Source organism: Octodon degus, unplaced genomic scaffold (assembly GCF_000260255.1).
Source record: "Octodon degus isolate 3935 unplaced genomic scaffold, OctDeg1.0 scaffold00055, whole genome shotgun sequence".
NCBI lineage: Eukaryota > Metazoa > Chordata > Mammalia > Rodentia > Octodontidae > Octodon > Octodon degus.
The window spans coordinates 11689298-11708987 of NW_004524631.1; the positions used below are offsets into that span (position 1 = coordinate 11689298).

The 19690-nt window shown below is 39.4% G+C and overlaps 1 protein-coding gene and 1 pseudogene across 7 annotated transcripts in view; both read left to right on the forward strand.

Moving 5' to 3' along the window:
* The window catches only part of Jade3 (jade family PHD finger 3), a 199777-nt gene extending 193043 nt beyond the window's left edge, over positions 1 to 6734 (forward strand). For all 6 annotated transcript variants that reach the window (XM_023717850.1, XM_023717849.1, XM_023717851.1 and 3 more), the window contains 2 exons: positions 676 to 793; positions 4630 to 6734. In XM_023717850.1, coding sequence (XP_023573618.1) covers positions 676 to 793; positions 4630 to 5540 — 1029 coding nt within the window. In that variant the 3' untranslated portion in view covers positions 5541 to 6734. The remainder of the gene's footprint in view (positions 1 to 675; positions 794 to 4629) is intronic.
* A 6787-nt stretch (positions 6735 to 13521) lies between these two features.
* On the forward strand, positions 13522 to 14157 carry LOC101589154 (annotated as a pseudogene). Its single transcript, XR_001117148.2, has one exon. The product of XR_001117148.2 is annotated as a replication protein A 14 kDa subunit pseudogene (transcript).
* The last annotated feature ends 5533 nt before the right edge of the window (positions 14158 to 19690 follow it).

Below are 19690 nucleotides of genomic sequence, written 5' to 3' on the forward strand. Positions count from 1 at the left end.
TGACATATAGCACCTCCTGTTACTATTATTACCAATACTGTTCTGAGCATTTTATATAAATATTCATTTCATCCTAATATGCTTTGCAAAACTATTTTTCTCATCCCTATTTACAGGTGGGGCACAGAAAGTTTGAGTAACTGGTCCGGGTGAGAAGTATGAGAGAGTAAGAACTTCGTACTTATAACTGTGGAAATGTGGCTAAATTGAAAGTGTGAGCAAAAAGCCACTTCCAGTTTTCCCAGCAAACTTTTCTTTTGCTGGTCCATCTTTTGCTGGTCTCATTGGAAAGTTGTAATGGAGCCAGCATTGCTATCATTTGCACTAAGGAACCTAAAGGGAAGGTTGAATTGTTAAACAATCATTCTGTCTTCCCAGCCTGGCTGTGCACATAAATACTGATCCTAAAACACTGCAGGGAAAGTAGATTTCAGAAGATGGCTTTGGAGCACTTTGTGCTGCTGATTGATACAGGAACCATGCCCCCATGATCAACTGTGCTGCGTGAATTCCTATGGAGTGGCTCTCAGTCTGAGTTTCTTGGAGGGTCCTGTCTTTTCTCCTCATACGCACTCCTACCTGATCTTAGTCATCTTCATTTTAGCTAAACAGTTTCACTTGTCAGGTTTGCTTAACATGACAAACATCTCTATTTGCTGGGGATTGGGCTTTCAGGTCCGAAATCTGTGCTACATGATAAGCAGGCGTGAGAAGCTGAAACTATCACAGAGCAAAATACAGGAACAGATCTTCAATTTGCAGGTCCAGCTTCTTAACCAAGAAAGTGTTGCAGGTAACCTGTCTCTTAATATCTTTCTAGCAAATATATAAACTCTGATTACATCCTTTCTTAACAACTTAAACTGTTCCACTGAAACATCTTTAAAATTTCTTGTCTTAGTTACTTTCTTGTTCCTGGGACATAAAACCCTACACTTACCACTTAAAGAGGAGAAGTTTATTTTGGCTCAGTTTGTGAAGGTTTCAGGCCGTAGTCAGCTGGCTAGAAGGCAGGATGACATGGAAGAGGAGGCTTGCTTATGGCATAGTAGTCAAGAAGCAGAGTGATCAAGGGAGGAGGCCATGACCTCAAAAGGCCATGACCTTAGTGATCTACCTCCTCTACCAGGCTTAACCTCCCAATATCACATTTAGATACAAACTCATCGGTAGAATAATCCATTGATAAGTATCACAACCCCATGATCCGATCACCTCCCAAAAGCCCTACCTATGAGCAGATGAGGCTTTGGGGGAACATTTAGCTATAAACTATAACATTCCACCCTTGCCCCCAAAAGACTCATGTCTATCTTTAAGAGTTGCCAAAGTCCTAACCATTTTAGCATTGCTAAAAGGTCCAAGTCTACAATCTCCTCTGAGATTTAAGGCAAACTCTTAGCTTCAAGCCCCTGTAAAAATAAAGTTAAACATTTCCAACATACAAAGGCACAGGATAAGAAAGGAATGAGACCAAAGCAAGACCCAGATCCAGGAGGGCAAACATTAAACCCTGTAGTGCCTCCTGGCATAGTGGTACATGCCTATAATCCCAGCATGTGAAGGATTGAGACAAGAGAAGTACTTCAGCTTTGAGGCTAGCTTGGACTATATAGTGAGTTCAAGGTTAGCCTAAACTACATAGTGAGACCCTGTCTCAAAAAAACGTACATACATACATACATACATACATCTCATAGTTCTATCTCCAGCACCCTGGGAAATACTTGAATGCCAAAGGGCTTAAGTGGCCCCACCCCTACAGTACTCTCAGTGATTATAGCTCTCATGGCCTCTTTTGGGCTGGCTTTGCTCACTCCTTACGGCTTTCCTCAGATATTCCAAATTCCTCGCTTTTCTAGCATCCTGGGGTCTCCACTATACTTTTGGCTTCACATTTACAGCTTTGCACACTGCCTGACCTCTGAGGTCATCTTCTTGAATCTGAGTGGAAGCCTGCCTGACCTTACAACTATTCTATTCTACATGTGCCTAAAATGAGAACAAGGTGGATGATGCCAAGGTCTGCCACCAGCTGGAGCAGTAGCTGAGCCCTTTTGCATCTTGCTGGTGGTTGCAGAGACCTCTGAATTCCTAGATGGCTGAGCACAGTGAACTGAATCCTGGTGAAGCAATTCCTATTCCCTAGGCTGCTGCCAGTCTGTAGCATGGTACCCTTGGGCTTTCTTCTCAAGGCTGTCTTTCACCTTTGCAATTTTGAGCCCTTAAAAGGTGAAGCATTGTTGGTTCCTCACATTCCCCTCAAGATATTTTTCCTATTGTCCTGTTCCAAAGTACTTGGCTTCTTTTTAATGCTAATCTTTTCAGCAACCCAGTTCACCTTTGCTCTATCTTTACAGGCCCCAACTTCACCAGAGCTTCCTTTCTGGCCAAATTCAAAACTTTTTAAATCATTCCACTGGATAATTTACTCTTGATTCTTAATGTAGAACTGGCTAAAATCCTCCAACAGTACCCAAGCCATAGCCTCTTATGTTTGGCTGTCTTGGAATTCCCTTGCCAAGTTAATTAGTCTGCCACCCTTTATCTCAGTCTCCTGCAAAGTCTCTGGCCATGAGCAAAATGCTGCCAGAAGACAAAACACATGACCTGGAGTCCAACTGCCAATGCATTCCTTCTTCCAAACTGAAACTTCTTGAACCTGGTCTTTTCCAGCTGCATTACAGCCAACATTCTGGTCCTCTGAGCTCCAACTATAATCTCCCATTAAGCTTGGCTCATAACTTTCTAGGGCTCCTTCTCCAGCTGGCCTCTCCAAACCTTTCCATACTCCTCCTGCAATCCAGTTCCAAGGACCACATGGTCAGGTAGCATCATTGAAATAAACCCACTTCTCTAATACCAAAATCTATTTTTGCTTTCTCATCCCTGAGGCACAGTATCCAATACCCACAATTTAAATGAGGAGAGCTTTATTTTGGTTCATAGTATGCACATTCAAACCTGTGCTGGCTGTAAGGCAGAGCATCATGACGAAGGGGCATGGCAAAGGAGAGTTGTGTATGGAATGGCAATCAAACAGTTGTGACTGATGGAGGAGGAAGGAAGATACTCCTTTTCGGGCCTTGACCCCAGTGATCCATCTCCTCCACCAGGCTTCCCTTTCTAATATCATACTTAGCTATAAACTCATCAGTAAACTAATCCACTGATAATTATCATGCCCGTGATTCAGTCACCTCCCAGAAGCTCCACCTAGACCAGATGAGGCTTTGGGATGACATCTAGATATAAACCATAACAGCTCATTTGCTTCAGTCCAGTCCTTTTACTAACATGGCCCATTTCATTATCAACTTCTGACACAAGCAATCCCAGAGTAGCATTAGAGGAATTGCAGGTATAGGACAGATAATCTAGGTCCCAGACAGACATTTGAAGCCATTAGTTAGACCCATAAAGTTATTCTATAATTATCAAATTCATTTCAAAATTGATAGGATAGAATTTCCAGTTTCCAGAAAATATTTAATTCCAAGATTATTCATTGTAGTAATAATCTATTAAACCTTTAACCAAGACTAGTTCTTGCATTTTCATTTAATCACTAATATTTGTTGAGCACCTGCTAGGAACTAAGAATTAAGTTAAATGATAACAGTTCTTTGGGATATTTGTGAGTGTCAAGGACAATGTGACTGGCAAAAACAAGAAACAAAGAACAATCTGGAAAAGCCCTTGCATGCCAAGGAGATTAATCCAGACATGGCTTCTGATTGCAGGAATCAGGCTTATCATGGCTTACATCATCAGCAGGTGGCAGGCCATGGCAGATATGAAGGCTGTGGATGTTTAACTTGGACCTTTCGGGACTATAGCCCCTTAGGGCATCTAAGAGCTGACCTTGTTAATTCTCATCTCTGTGAGACTTGTAATATAATAATGGGCAACAGTCAAGTCCATAAGTGAGGTGGAACTGTTTGGTAGAGAAAGACCCATTCTAATTGATCATAGGATGACATAACCAGATAAATGATTGCTAGTACTCCCCAGGCCAAGTCCATAATCAGCCAGTTATAGGAGTATATAGTCAGGGAATTATTTTACGGTGGGTACATAGCATTGGCAGAAGCTACCTACCAATACCAGATACATGTTTTCCCCCAGCAAAACTTTTGTTGTTTCTGTGGGGTTATATTTGACTTGTTTTAGGAAGGCCAGGAGAGAAGGAAGGAAAGGGTCTGAAATGTCTTCTTGAGACACAGTATCAGCACTGTGCATAGTTACCCATGCATGCACACATACACACAAGTAGAGAGAATCTATTTTAAATGAACACTGGTGACTTTTTTTTCAGAAATGAATGAGGCAGAGATGAGGATGCAGGAGGCAGCACACTAGTCTTTGTGATCATTTTATAGACTGGGAAAGCACAGGTGAAGAGGTTTTGAGCTGTGGAACAACTGAGTTTGTCATCTGTAGCAGTCTAGGCCCCATTCTGTAGGTCAACTCAGTCCAACTGTTATTCCCATGAGGTATATGTATATCAAAGACCAATGCTTCTTAGATAATTGCTGGGAAGAATAGGTACATTAGATTCCGCCATAATAAGTATGTATGCTGCTATTAAAATCAGTTGTTAAAATAAATCTTTCTTTTTGATCTCAGGACAACAATTGACAAATGCACTAGAAAGTTCATTGTTTTACCCACCACCAAGAATTACCTTAAAGTTAAAAATGCCCAAATCAACCCCGGAAGACTGCAGAAACAGCTCCACAGAGGCTGACCACCAACCCTACTCTCCTGGCAGCAGCTCCCCTGGTTCCAATAAAAGGAGCATGCAAGTGCCTCCAGAGCCTCTAGAAATGAAAATGAAAACGTATCTAAGACATCCACTAGAGAGCAAGAGTAACTGTTTTCCGGACAGTCTCAGCCTTTCTCGGAGCGAAGCAAAGGATTCCAGTCCTACTTGGAGAGCTCCATCTTCGGAGTTCTATCATGGACAGTCACTGGGGAAACCTCTAGCTCTTCAAGCTGCCCTCCATGGACAGTCTTCCATTGGGAATGGGAAAAATCAGCCTAACCCCAAGTTTCCCAAATCCAATGGCCTAGAGGGCAGCTGGTCTGAGAATGTCACCCAAAAAGAAAGTTCAAGTGAAGTGTTCTGTGACCAGGAGTCCATGCTCAGCTCTCACTTGGCTAGTCAGGGTACCTTTAAAAAATCCACCATGGAACACTTCAGCAGGTCCTTTAAAGAGGCCACCAACAGATTGGTGAGGACCTCTGAGGATCTTCAATGCTGTGTGAAACCAGCCAAGAATATGAGCCCTAAAGAACCTTTCTGGGGTAGGCAGCTTCTTAGGCGGTCTGCAGGGAAAGCTTCATACCAGGAAAATGACGGCTATTGCCCAGATTTGGAGTTAAGCGATTCAGAAGCTGAAAGTGATGAGAATAAAGAAAAGTCCAGGGTAAGGAAAGATAGCTCAGATAGGGAAAACCCTTCCCATGATTCTAGACGGGATTGTCATGGTAAAAACAAGACACATCCTCTTTCCCATAGTTCAATGCAAAGGTGATTAGCAACTCCCAAAGACAACCCAACCTTTGCCTTTGCCCCATATATTGGGGGAAATCCATACACCAAAAGGATTCTAGCACATATTGGAAGAAATTACAAGGAAAAGGATGAAAGTTTCCATAATAAATTGGGTTACAGTTTTTGAAAAGATTTAAAGTCTTAGTTTTTACAAGCCCATTGGAAAAACTACAGATTGTCTGGAAGCTGGTTTGTCGAAGCTATTGGGAATTGCTGGGCCCAGAGTATGTATTCAGTAAATACTTTAGGGCACTTTCCATTTATATTAACACATTAATGAGTCTTTGTATTGAGAGTCTTTGCATTCATTGTTAATGGATTTGTAAGAGACTGTGATCACCATATATTAAAACTACTTGTCTTTTGCAGCTACAGCATGTGGCTCCTAGAGGGCCTGTCTGTAGAGATTTTCCAACTCCATGGTGTCTTTAAGGGACAGACCAGGAGACAAACATTCTCAGATACTGTCAAACTCACTCTTCCTTTGCTCTGCACAAGGTTGAGTTGTTTTCACAGTATTGTACCTTAACAAGTCAATTCTCCTATTGCTTACAAGTGTCGAGTGCCTGTTCCTAGACATGTTTGTTGGGGACACAGTCATAACTTACCCAGCTAACAAACATAAAAAACTAACTTGTGGATAGTGTTTACAGAAGTACCGAAGTACTACTTCCAAGGAAAATGCTTTGATTCTGTTTAGACATTTGTAAGAATCCCAAAGCCTTTCCCAAAGTGAGACCATTTCTGGGATATTTGTACTAGGTCAGGGTTTTATGTTGTTTTCAAATAAGTTTGACTAAAATAAGTTTGGCTGACAATTTTTGTATACCTGCTTTAATGTTTGTAAAGTTTTTATTGAGGTATAATTAAGATATAATAAAGTGCACAGAAGTTAAGTGTTCTTACCTGCTTTAATTTTGAAACAGATTTCTATTGTCAAAATTTGAAAGCATGTGTTTAACACATGGATATAATTTAGCTTTGTATCAACTTGAATCTCAGGCAGTTTCCCAAACAAAATGGCTGGAGCCATTTTTCAGAAGTTGTTTATATCCTGTTCCCAAATGATCAGCCTTGATTAATATCTGGAGTAAGAGAATAATTACATTTCAAAGGGAGGGGATAAAATATGTCTGCTTCTCATTTAAGAAAGTGGAAAAGGTTGCAGTTTTTAAAATGTGAAGGGGCCAGGGAGATGGCTCAGTAGAATAAACGCTTGCCTGCGAGTGCAGGGGTCTGAGTTTAATTCCCGGTTCTGCCAAAAAAATAAAAAAATAAAATGTGAAGCAGACTGTAATTCTCAAATCTCTTCCTCTTAGCCTTAAATTAATATTCTCTTTCTTCTAGTTTGGGAAAGTGTAGTGGAAATCTTGATACAAAAAAGACCATTTCCAATTTTTGAAGTTTCTTACTGGAGAAACAGTCCAGTTGTAGTAGGTGCCGGTTAGTGGAAGCTGAGGCCCTCTTTCCATCCATCTAGGGAAGACTCAGCAGTTTTCCTCTCCCCTACCTTTCTTCTTGTAGCCTTGTTAATAGGTTCTTTGGTTTTTGTTTCTCATTTTCTAAAAACTGTATTTTGCCTCTCCTTTGGCTCTGTCTTCAAAATGTTTCTTTTGTGCCTAGGTACCTGTGAACATGATATAACATTATGTACTAGGTATTCTGTATTTTGTTTGAATGAAAAAATGAAGATAATTTCCTGTATTCATGCACTAGGCTTCTGTGCTTTTATTTGTGTTCTCCTGAGGTAAATATTAATTTGACACTCATGGTAATTATAATAGAGCTGTATTGTAAACTACTTACGGTACAGACCAATGTGGTAGCCTATGTCCTTTCATGCCTTTCAAGTCTCAATGAGTGAGAGGAAAAGAAAATATCAAAATAGTGCTTCAGCCAAATTTCATATGTAATGCTACTGGGGAGAGATACACTAAAATGTCATTCCAGTCAGGGAAATACAGTGATAATGTTTTCACATGATTTTCCTAGTTAAATGAGGGAGCCTTCAGTTATATACGTTTCAGTTGCTCCAAAATGCATTTGTTATATTTTGTTGTTATATTACCTTTTAACCTTGTTCTTATTATTTTTCATTTTGTCTTACATAGTCCAGTTTTCCAAAATAAAAGTCTTTTTCAAATGACATCTTTTTACCAATACTTTTTCATTAAATTATGAAAACTGCTAACTACTGTCAGTGTGGTAATTTTTTTTAATTTAGACACTTTGGTTTTACAAAATCTTACATTTCTTCCTTTTATAGTTAAAAAATCATATTCACTAAACAAAACAAATGGACAGTAATGGGAGAGGAAAGAGGATTTAAATGTTGAGAAGCACAGATTCATGGTTCATGTCAGTACTGGGGGACAAAGAGAACTCAAGACATTTGGGCTTTATCCAGAAACCACGATTTCATCAGGATGGAAAGATAAAGACCTAAGGGGCTGGGGACATGGCTCAGTAGAATAAGCGCTTCCTTGACAAGCGCAAGGGTCTGAGTTCAATCCCCGGTTCTGAAAAAAAAAAAAGTTCTGGAGAACTACAAATATATCCTATTGCAGCCAACAAAATCTATTGCTTATACTAATGTCTACATTTCCAATAGGAGATGAACCTTTGTCCTTTTGTTGAAACATTTAAATTTGGACAATTGGGCTGGTGAGATGGCTCAGTGGTCTACAGCACCTACTTAGAACAAGCTTAGCAAAGCACAGGGACCGCAGTTCAATCCCCCAGCACATGCCAGCCAGCTCCGCCCCCTGGTGGGCTGATCTGGCCACACACACACACATATAAATAAATTTGGACAATAAACCAGAAGATGCACAGTCCTGGTTTTTGTCCCTCCTGGACTTTAAAATCCCCAGCATGCTTGCTAGCATTGTTTATTTTATGCTGGCGGTGGAACCCAGGGCCTTGTGCATGCTAAGCATGTGATCTACTACTGAGCCACACCCACAGTCCTTTACTGTCTTCTAAGAATTGAGGTAAAATACAAGACGGAAAAGATTATTTACCATTTTATAATTTTCATGTGGTATTTTCTTTTTTTTTTAAATATTTATTTATTTTTATTTATTACATTTATTTATTGTGTGTGTGTGTGTGTGGCCAGCTCAGCCCACCAGGGGGCGGGGCTGGCTAGCATGTGGTGCTGGGGATCGAACCACGGTCCCTGTGCTTTGCCAAGCCTGTTTCAAGTAGGTGCTTTAGACCACTGAGCCATCTCTCCAGCCCCCTTCATGTGGTATTTTCAAGAAATGTATTTTACAATAAATTTTATTCAATTTTCAGAACCTTAAACTATTTTCAAGTTTTATGGAAAACAGCAACTGTAATTTTTTTAAGTAACATTTAGTTAAAAGACCCTGAGGCAGTCATTTCTATGCAGGTGACTTTATTAACACTCACTCTGGCACTATAAAAGGCTTCTGTGAGTTCAGCTGATTTTACTTCATGGATTGGAACAGATTGCCTGGCCTGGAGATGTGAGATACTTTTCCTTGAAATGACCCAGAGATAGGGAGGCTTTACTCCCAAGCTCATGTCCCTATTTCTGTCTAGTCATAGGTGTTATTTGACCTCATATTCCCTAAATCAATCATCTTGATAAACTTTCAGAGCATCCCTCATTTTTCATCTTTTCAGGGCTGGTTGGAGTATGAACATTCTGTCCTCAAGGCCTGACTACCCCAAACTCTTAAGTGCCCTACCCTCCCTTCCTTGCCCTTCTCAGTTCCACTTACAGTAAATGAATAGCAGGTTATAAACAAACTGGAAAGATGAAATTGGAATATGATGAAGTTTGGACTTCAGCATTTTGTAGGACTTCCTTTTCCTCAACCTCGCTTTCTAAAGTATTGCCATAGTGAATTGAAACTGCTTTCATAAAGCACTCATGGAAATGATGGTCTCCTTATTTCTCACATAATAAAAAACTTCATTCTGGGGGCTGGGGAGATAGCTCAGTGATTTTAAGTGCCTGCCTGGCAAGCCCAAGGATCTGAATGTGATCCCTGGTACAGCATGCTGTGCCAGCCCTGGAACCTGTTACACCATGCCTGCCCCAATATCAGGCGTGGTGGTGTACACCTGTAATCCCAGCACTGGGGAGGCTGAGACCAGAGGATCACTATGAGTCTGAACTGCATAGCAAGTCCCTGTATCAAGTAAGTAAGTAAATAAATATTCTAAGGATTAAGGATTGCTGAAATTTGGGAAGTAAGAATTGCATTGAATTGATCTTTTTTTTTTTCCAGAACCAGGGATTGAACTCAAACCCTTGAGCTTTCCAGGCAAGTGCTTATTCTATTGAGCCATTTCCCTGGCCCCCAAGAACTGAGCTAAGGGTCAGGCCCCCATGAATTGATCATTTAAGACTCAATATTTTCTGTTGGACTGAACGTCCACTTTAGGTCTTTCAACTGCTTAGTAGAAAACATTAAATAATTTTGCTGAGGTACATCTCTAGCATTTTTATGTTATTTTGAGATAGTCTCACTAAGTTGTCCAGGCTGGGCTTGCACTTGTGATTTTTTGCATCAGCTTCCCAAGTAGTTGGGATTATAAGTGTGCACCACCAGGCCTGACAGACTTTTCACCCTTTTTCTCTTTCTAAAACAGGAGCCCTGGTTAAATTATTCACCCTCCCCCAAGCTCTGCAAACTGAGGTGGCCATGGAGGTAAAATCAATAATAGTGGTCATAATCCTGCTGTTGACTGCATCAGTAGTTTGGCCACTCTTCCCAGTCATATTTGCTGACTAACAATGAGGTATCAGTGATAGACATGGCTACCTACATCTCTGGGCCAGAATTTGTACCAATGTCTTGTCCTCCGTTCCTCAAAGATGGACTAAGAATTATATGAGCAAAGAAGAGGCTAACCAAAAAAAAAAAAAAAACTACTAGGTATGAATAAGAATTGCCAAGATGCTTAAACCAAAAAAAAAAAAAAGAAGAGGCTAAAGGTCAGTTTTTTATTTTTTGTTTTTTGTTTGGCGGAACCAGAGATTGCACTCAGGCCCTTGCGCTTGCTAGGCAAGTACTTATTCTACTGAACCATCTCCCTGGCCCCTAAAGGTCAGTTTTAAGACAGCTACTGAGGTCCCTCACAGGACCTAAATAAGACCAAAACCCTTATAAGACAAACCAGGAAATATGCTTATGACCAGCCAAACCTTGAAATAAAAGGCAGCAATATTCATTGAGCCCTTGTTCTGTCTAGTCCTTAATATTAAGTTCTCTTACGTACATGAGATGACATTAGTAGCTTCATTTGACACATCTGAAAACTATTTGATGGTTAAGACAGTTGCTGAAAGACCTACAGCTACTGTAGAGCAGGGTCAGGACTAAAACCTGTGAAATTGGCTGTACCACTCATGCTTTTGATCACTTTTCCTGACTCCTGTGTCCAAAGACCCCTGTCTAAGCATTTTTTTTGTTACTAAGATTGAGCCCAGGGCCTTTACACTGAGCTACAAATGTTTTGAGACAGGGTCTTGCTAAATCACAAAATTTTCCAAGCTGGACTCAAACTTCTGTCTCAACTTCCCAGAGTGTTGGGATTACAATACAAGTGTGCACCACCGTGTTTGGTTGTTTCAGTATGAGGGCTTCAACTTGGGTCCTTTGTGTTAAACTGCATCCCCAGCTTTTGTTTGGTTGGTGTTTGTGATAAGAGTGTAAGATGCTAAATTACCCAGCCTCGCCTCTAATTTTAAATCCTCCCACTTCATCCTCACAGAGTTCTGGGATTACAGATGTGCACCACCATGTCTAACTGGGTTTCTTTTTTTCCAATACTGGGGATTGAATTTAGGTCTTTGCCTTGAGCTGCATTTCTAGCTGTTGTCTGTCTGTATCAGTCTCTCAGAAATCTCTAATTGCACAGGCTGGCCTCTAACTGAATTTTCCTGCCTTCATTTGACAGAGTGCTGGAGTTACAGATGTGTATCACCATACCCACCTGTCTTTAGGCATTCTTTCTTAGTTTCTCTCTGAATGGAGGTTTAATCATAAATTTGGCACTACTAGATCCCCGGCCATCTTGAACAGTGTTGACTAAACCAAAATTAGTCATCTTACACAAAGACAAACAGTGGGGACCAGGGAGATGGCTCAGTAGAATAAGTACTTCACTGGCAAGCGCAAGGACCTGAGTTCAACCCCCAGTCCCAGCAAAAGAAAGAAAGAAAGAAAGAAAGAAAGAAAGAAAGAAAGAAAGAAAGAAAGAAAGAGAAAAGAAAAGAAGAAAAGGAAGGAAAGAAAGAGAAAGGAAGGAAGGAAGGAAAGACAGACAAACAGTGAAAAGGCTTACAGTCAAAGAGCAGGACACTTCACATATATCTGAGTAGGGAAGGTCTCACAGTAGACCCTGGACCTGGAAGACTAGCCTCCTATATAGCTGATCTATCATGTAATTGGTTATTGGAGGCTAAGTGATGGCTCCCCAGTGATGTCCACATTCTTATCCCAGGACCTGTGACTATGTTACCTTGTATGTTTAATTACCTTACCTATAGAGGTAATTAAAGTTAAGGATCTCAAGATGGGAAGGTTATTTTGGGTTATCTATGTGGGTTCAAGAAGTATAATCACAAAAGTACTTACAAAAGAAAGGCAAGAGGATCTGAAGTACTAGTATGAAATGTGACTGTTCAAACAAGTTGGAGTGATGTGAAGAATAGCTATGAGTCAAGATAGAAGATGCAAGGAATGAAGGCAGCCTCTAGATACTAAAGGAAAGGAAACATTCTCTATGGCAGAATTTCCAGAAACTCAGCCCTGCCTAACTGTGACTTTAGATCATAACTGTAGATTTGTGTTGTCTTAAGGTACCAAATTATGGTTTGTTATAACCAAAATAGGGGACTAATATGCTGGTCATAGAGTAAGTGTTCCTTATCCTTTCAGGGAAGTGTTCCTCAATCACAATGGGCCTTTTTTGGCTGTAGTACTCTTAAATTGGTCCTCCGCATTCATTCTCAATTGAAACACTTACTTAAAATCTTCCCATATAGAAATTAGTTTTCTCTTTCCTATCCCCACACATTCTCCAGTGTAGCCTAGGGTACTTCTCTGATAGCTTTGGATAATTCTCCATGGACCTGTTTGGTCAAATGTGGCCAAATCTGGCCATGCCTGAGGAGCTTCCATAGGTTTTTCTATCCCTGTTCTCTAAAAATATGTCCTGTGGAAGTAAAAATAATTCCTATTACTCTGTGGGAGGAGGGGTGATAAAAGGTAGTTATGGCTCATTATAAGGAATGGTGCTCTAGCTCAGAGCTTCCTACAAGGAAAGAATGGCCCAGAGAGTTGGGGAGCTCCTGGGGACCCCCACATATATGAACAGTGTTGGGGACTAAAGAATACAACTATTCTGTCTATAATACATCCACTTTAAATATAAAGACATAAGTAGATTAAACATAAGAGAGTGGAAGAAAAGCATACCATACACTAACCAGAAAAAAATCTGGAATGGCCATATTAATGTCATAAAATGGTAAATTCATCAAGAAAACATAATCCTAAATGCTGAATACTAGCACTCTAGGAAGTGAGGCAAAAGGATAATAAATTTGAGCATAGTCTGAGCACTTATCAAGACCCTGTCTCAAAATAAAGCCCAAATGATGTTATTTTTTTTGGAGTTTTTCCTCCAGTGCTGGAAATTCAAGGCAGAGCTTTTGCCTCAGTTGGGGTTCAATCTCCAGTATAAAAAAATACATTAGGCAGTAACTCATTGAGCTGCAAGGAGAAATTGACAAATTCACAATATAGTCTATAATTAATAAAACACAAAATCAGTAAAGACACAAAATTTGAGTAAAACTATCAACCACCTAGATTTAATGGACACTTACTGCTGTATTCAACAACTTCAGAATGCACTCTTCAAGTGCACAAGGAACATTTATCAAGATAGACCAGGGAAGTCAGAAGTGGACTAATCATGGTGGACACGGTAGATTTGCCCAAGTCGCGCATCAACGCTAGCATGATATCTCAGTTTATTGGCCAGCCAGTCTGCTTCGTAGGGAAGCTGGAAAAGATTCATGCCACTGGAAAAATGTTTATCCTTTCAGACGGAGAAGGAAAAAATGGAACCATTGAATTGATGGAGCCACTTGATGAACAACTCTCTGGAATTGTGGAAGTAGTTGGAAGAGTAATGGCCAAGGCAACCATCATGTGTGCATCCTACGTCCAGTTTAGAGAAGATACCAGTCCTTTTGATCTGGGACTTTACAATGAAGCAGTGAAAATTATCCATGAATTCCCTCAGTTTTTTCCTTTTGGAGTGCAACAAGAATCTTGATTTTTTTTTCTAATTACAAGAAGCAAGGAATCCCTTCATATTTGAGAGAGAGAACTCTTTGATTTCTAATATTTGTTATTTTTTTAAATTCCATGTATCGAATGTTAGATATTTCAATCTGCAGTTTTTGATGGAACTGATATATTGACAGTTCTCACCTAAGTCCTCTTACAAAAAACTTGCTACTACATTGTGCGGTCAGATAAGATGTAACAACAAAGCATCTTGCCTTGTGTTTGTGTTTCTATTTTGTTAATAAAACTGTGAATGATATTTAAAAAAAGATAGACCAGGGAAGTCTGAGTGTGATGATGCACACCTGTTTTACCAGCATTCAGGAGACTGAGACAGGAGAATTGCCAAGAGTTCGAGGTAAGCCTGAATTACATAGAGACTCTGCCTTGAACCTAAAGAAGGACAAACCTGAGACTTTTATAGGTAAATGAAATCAATTACAGACCATACTCATAAGAGTCAAATAAATCAGACTCACATGTGTAAACATCATATTGTCTCCCTGATGTGAGGAACTGAAAGAGTAAATAAGATCCAAAATGCAATTGTGAATGGAAAGAAATTGTTTCAAAGGAAAAAGGAACTAAGATGGGCTAAAGGAAGGAAGGGAAAAGGAAAAAAAAACAAAGGTTAATTATACTACTAGTTTTTCTGAGCTCACTGAAAAGAAAGGTTTGTGCTAATACTTTTTGGAATATTTTATACCCATATCTTATACTCTGATTTAAATATATCAATACACAGCATATTAACTATTGTTATATTATTTTGTTATGAAATTTTGTTTTACTTTTTTCCATAAAATAGAAAATATGAAAAAATAAAAGACCAGGGATATATCTCAGTGACAGAGTGCTTAAGTAACATTGATGAACAAGGCCTTGAGTTCAATTCTCAGCACCGGGGTGGAGTACAGAAGGTACATATCATTTTCTAAGCCTTAAACGGGGTTTTAGCAAATCTTTAAAACCAAGCCCAAGGAATACCTACATCCATCAGAAGTTAGAAGATGCAAGGATTGAAATGCTCCTAGGTCTTCTGAAAAAAAAGTGTCCCTGATAACACTTTGTTGTTAGTTCACTGTCAGTGATCTTGGAGTTTTTTCATACATAACCATAAGAGAATAAATTTCTGGGGTTTTTTTAAAGGCAGAAATGGTCTTTAATTGAAACACAAGGGAAAGAAAATATTACTGTAAGATCCAGTATTTTAAAAAGCAGACATTATAGAACAAAACTTTTATTATTAAAAAAAAACTTTGTGTGAAAGCATTACAGATCATAAGCTGTATTTACACTTACTGATTGGAGGTCTAATTAGCTATCCCTCAGCAGGCATTTTAAGTCATAAAAAAAAAAATCAAAAGGATTCAAGTCAAAAAATATGTTATTTGACCACCATGGAATGAAATTAGAAATCAGTAAAATAAACATGTCTAGAAAATAACACATTTTAGGGCTGGAGAGATGGCTCAGTGGTCTAAAGCACCTACTTGAAACAAGCTTGGCAAAGCACAGGGACCGCGGTTCGATCCCCAGCACCACATGCCAGCCAGCCCCGCCCCCTGGTGGGCTGAGCTGGCCACACACACAATAAATAAATGTAATAAAAATAAATATTAAAAAAAACACTTCTTTTAAAAAGAAAATAACACATTTTAAATAATACATGAGTCAAAAAACAACCCAAAAAGAAAATTATAGAAAGTGGTCTGAATGGAATGAAAAATAATAATGTTTAAAAACGACAGTACCTTAGGGCCAGCCAGATAGCTCAGTGGACTAAAGCACCTGCTTAGGCAGGGGCTGGGGTTCACTCCCCGGCAGGCTGTGCCAGCCCCGGCCCCTAGGGCGTACTGATATGCTGATTGAGACTGGGTGTGGTGGCACGCACCTGTAATCCCAGTGCTTGGGAGGCTGAAAACAGGAGAATCACTACAAGTCCAGTCAGTGTAATGAGACTCTGTACACCATGTAGACTCTCTAATAACTACATAAAAATAGAAAACAGCAGTAACTTGGAAAAACTGTACTATTGATGCTTATTTTAGAAAAGAATGTACTCAAAGCTTAAGAAATGTTTTAAAAGGAAATTAAATACAAAGTAAGTATAAGAAATAAAATTATAAAAGTAAAGGTGAAAGAAAAACTAGAGAAAAACATTGAAACCGAAAGCTGGTTCTTTAAGAAAGTCAAACAAGATAAGTTTCAGTGAGTCTGACCATCCCCCTCGAAAAACAGCAGAAAAGCAAATTACCCTATCAGAAGTGAGAGAAATGATACTGCAACAGAGTATATAGATATTAACATGATAAATAGGGGAATGGCATGAGCAACATGAAGCTACTAAATTCAACAAGAAAGACAAAATTGATAAATGCCTATAAAATTCATACTGCCAAAGCACATTTCAGAAGAAAAAGCCTGAGAAGTTCTTTACAATTGAATAAATTTAAGGGCCAGCCAAATAGTTCACCAGATTAAAGCACCTGCAAGCAGGCATAGGGGTGCGGGGTTCGATCCCTGGGCCTGCTGTGATGGCGCCACCCCCGGGGTGTGCCGAGATGGCAATTGAGACTGAACACAGTGGCGCACGCCTGTAATCCCAGCTCTTGGGGGGGGGGGCTGTAAACAGGAGAATCACTACAAGTCCAATCAAGTAGTGAGACCTTGAACTGCCTATAAAGCCTTCGCTAATATACAAAAAAAAAAAAAAAAAAAAACAAAAATATACAAAAAAAAAAAAAAAAAAAAACTCCAGAATCAGATGATTTTACCTGTAAATTCTAACAAACCTTTAAAGGAAAGCTAATACTAATGCTACACAAATTCTTACCAAGAAATTGGAGTAGAGAGAATAGTTCTCAGCTCATAAACATGAAGCCAGCATTTCTCTGGTACCAAAACCACACAAACACATAAGAAAATTATAGACCAATATCCTTCATAAAAGATATGTGCCAGCTAGGATCTATGACATATGCCTATAATCTCAGCAACTCGGGAAACTCAAGCAAAATTATCACAAGTTTGAAACCAGCCTGGGCAATTCAGTAAAACTGTGTCTCCAAAAGTAAAAAAGGAAATCCTAGCAAATAAAATACAGCAAATCATCAAGAAAATCATACACCATGACCAGGTATTTCGAATATTTTCAATATTCAAAAATCTATAAATGTAATACACTATATCACTAGAGCGAAGACTAAAAATTACATGATCATCTCAATTGATGCAGAAAAGGCTTTTGACAAAGTCCAACACTCATTCATGTTCTAAGTCCTACAGAAAATTGGAATAGATGGCCTCTACTTCAATCTGATAAAAGCCATTTATGAAAACCCAACAGCTAACATAATTCTAAATGGGGGAAAAACTGAAATCCATTACTCTTAGATCTGATACAAAACAAGGATTCCCTCTATCACCACTCCTATTCAATATAGTTCTGGAATCATTAGCTAGAGCCATTACTCAAAAGACAGAAATAAAAGGAATAAGAATAGGTAAAAAAAGAAGTTAAATTATCATTATCTGCAGATAACATGATACTTTACTTGGAAGACCCAAAAAACTCCACCAAGAACCTACTAGAATTCATACAGAAATTCAGTAGCATAGCAGGATACAAAGTCAATACCCTAAAGTCAATAGCATTCCTCTACACAGATAACACACTGAGAGGGAAATTAGAGAAACAATACCCTTTACAATAGCACTGAGGAAAATGAAATACCTTGGAATTCATCTAACTAAAGAAGTCAAAGATCTTTTCAAGGAAAATCACAGTACTCTTAAAAAAGAGATCGTAGAGGATTTCAGAAAATGGAAAGATATTCCATACTCCTGGAGAGGAAGAACCAACATTGTGAGGATGGCCATAATACCAAAATTGCTGTACAAATTTAATTCAGTCTCTATCAACCTACCACCATCATACCTCACAGACCTAGAGAAATATTTCCTAAAATTTATTTGGAACCAGAAGAGACCTAGAATAGCAAAGGCAATTCTGGGCAACAAAGACAAGGCAGGAGGCATTACAATTGCTGACTTGAAATTATACTACAAGGCTACTGTGATAAAATCAGCATGGAATTGGCAACAAAATAGACCTGAGGATCAATGGAATAGATTAGAAGACGCTGAAGCCCCTACGAACACACTCAGCCACCTTATCTTTGACAAAGGGGCCAAACACACCTGCTGGAAGAAAGATAGCCTCTTAACAAATGATATTGGAAAAACTGGCCCTCTACATACTGAAAACTAAAACTTGACCCAGGTCTATCACTGTGAACTAAGCTAAAGTCAAAATGGATTAATGATCTAAACATTAAAACAGAAACACTAAATCTCCTAGAAGAGAAAGTAGGAGGAACTCTTGAAGAAATAGGGGTAGGCAAAGACTTCATGAACAGAAATCAAATAGCACAGGAAACACTTGAAATAATTAACTTATTGAGAAGTTTCTGCCCATCAAAAGAAATTACCAACAAAGTGAAAAGACAACCCACAAATTTGGAAAAAATCTTGACAAATAAGTACTCAGACAAAGGTCTGCTCTCTAGAATTTATAAAGAACTAAAAAACACGAGGGCCACAAAATTTAAAGACCCAGTCCAGAAATGGGCATCTGAGATGAACACACACCTCTCAGAGGATGAAATTAAAGAAGCGAATAAGTATATGCAAAAATAGTCCACATCACTAGCTAACCTTGAAATGCAAATTAAAACAACATTGAGATATCATCTCACCCCAGAAAGAATGGCTATCATAAAGAAATCACCCAACAACAAATGTTGGAGAGACTGTGGGGAAAAAGGAAGCCTTCTCCACTGCTGATGGGAATGTAGCCTGGCACAACCATTATGGAAATCAGTGTGGAGACTCCTTAGAAAACTAGGACTGGAAATCCCATTTAAATTAGCTATTCCGCCTTCCGCCACAGCAACCATTGAAAGAGTAGCCATGGCCCTGCGCTATCCCATGGCCGTGGACCTCAACAAGGGCCACAAGGTGACTAAGAATGTGAGCAAACCGAGGCACAGCTGCCGCCGCGGACGTCTCACCAAACACACCAAGTTCGTGTGGGACATGATCTGGGAGGTGTGCAGCTTTGCCCCCTACGAGCGGCGCGCCATGGAGCTGCTCAAGGTCTCCAAGGACAACCGTGCCCTCAAGTTCATCAAGAAAAGGGTGAGGACGAAAATCCACACCAAGAGGAAGCATGAGGAGCTGAGCAACGTACTGGCCACCATGAGGAAGGCAGCTGCCAAGAAGGACTGAGCCCCTCCGGAATAAAGCTTTGCAGAAAATAAATAAATAAATAAATAAATAAATAAGCTATTCCCCTTCTGGGAATTTTCCTGGAGGATCTGAAAACATCATATCATAGTGATATAGGTGTACCTACATTTATAGCAGCACAATTTATAATAGCCAAATCTTGGAAACAATCAAAATGCCCATCACCTGAGGAATGATTGAAAAAGATGTGTTTTTTTTAATACAATGGAGTTTTACACAGCTATAAAGAATGATAAAAAATAAAAAGAATGATAAACTCGAAGGCTTTATATTTAGGTGAACACCACTTGAAGATTTACTCATAAGTGAAATAAACCAAACACACATGTGTAAATATCGTATAGTTTCCCTAGTATTAGAAATCAAAAGAAGAAATACAAATAAAAAGGTATAATACAATTAAAAGGAAAGCAAGGGACCCAGTCCTAGCCCAGGTCCGGTGAGTGTGTGGAGAGCTTCCTGCTACCCTGCG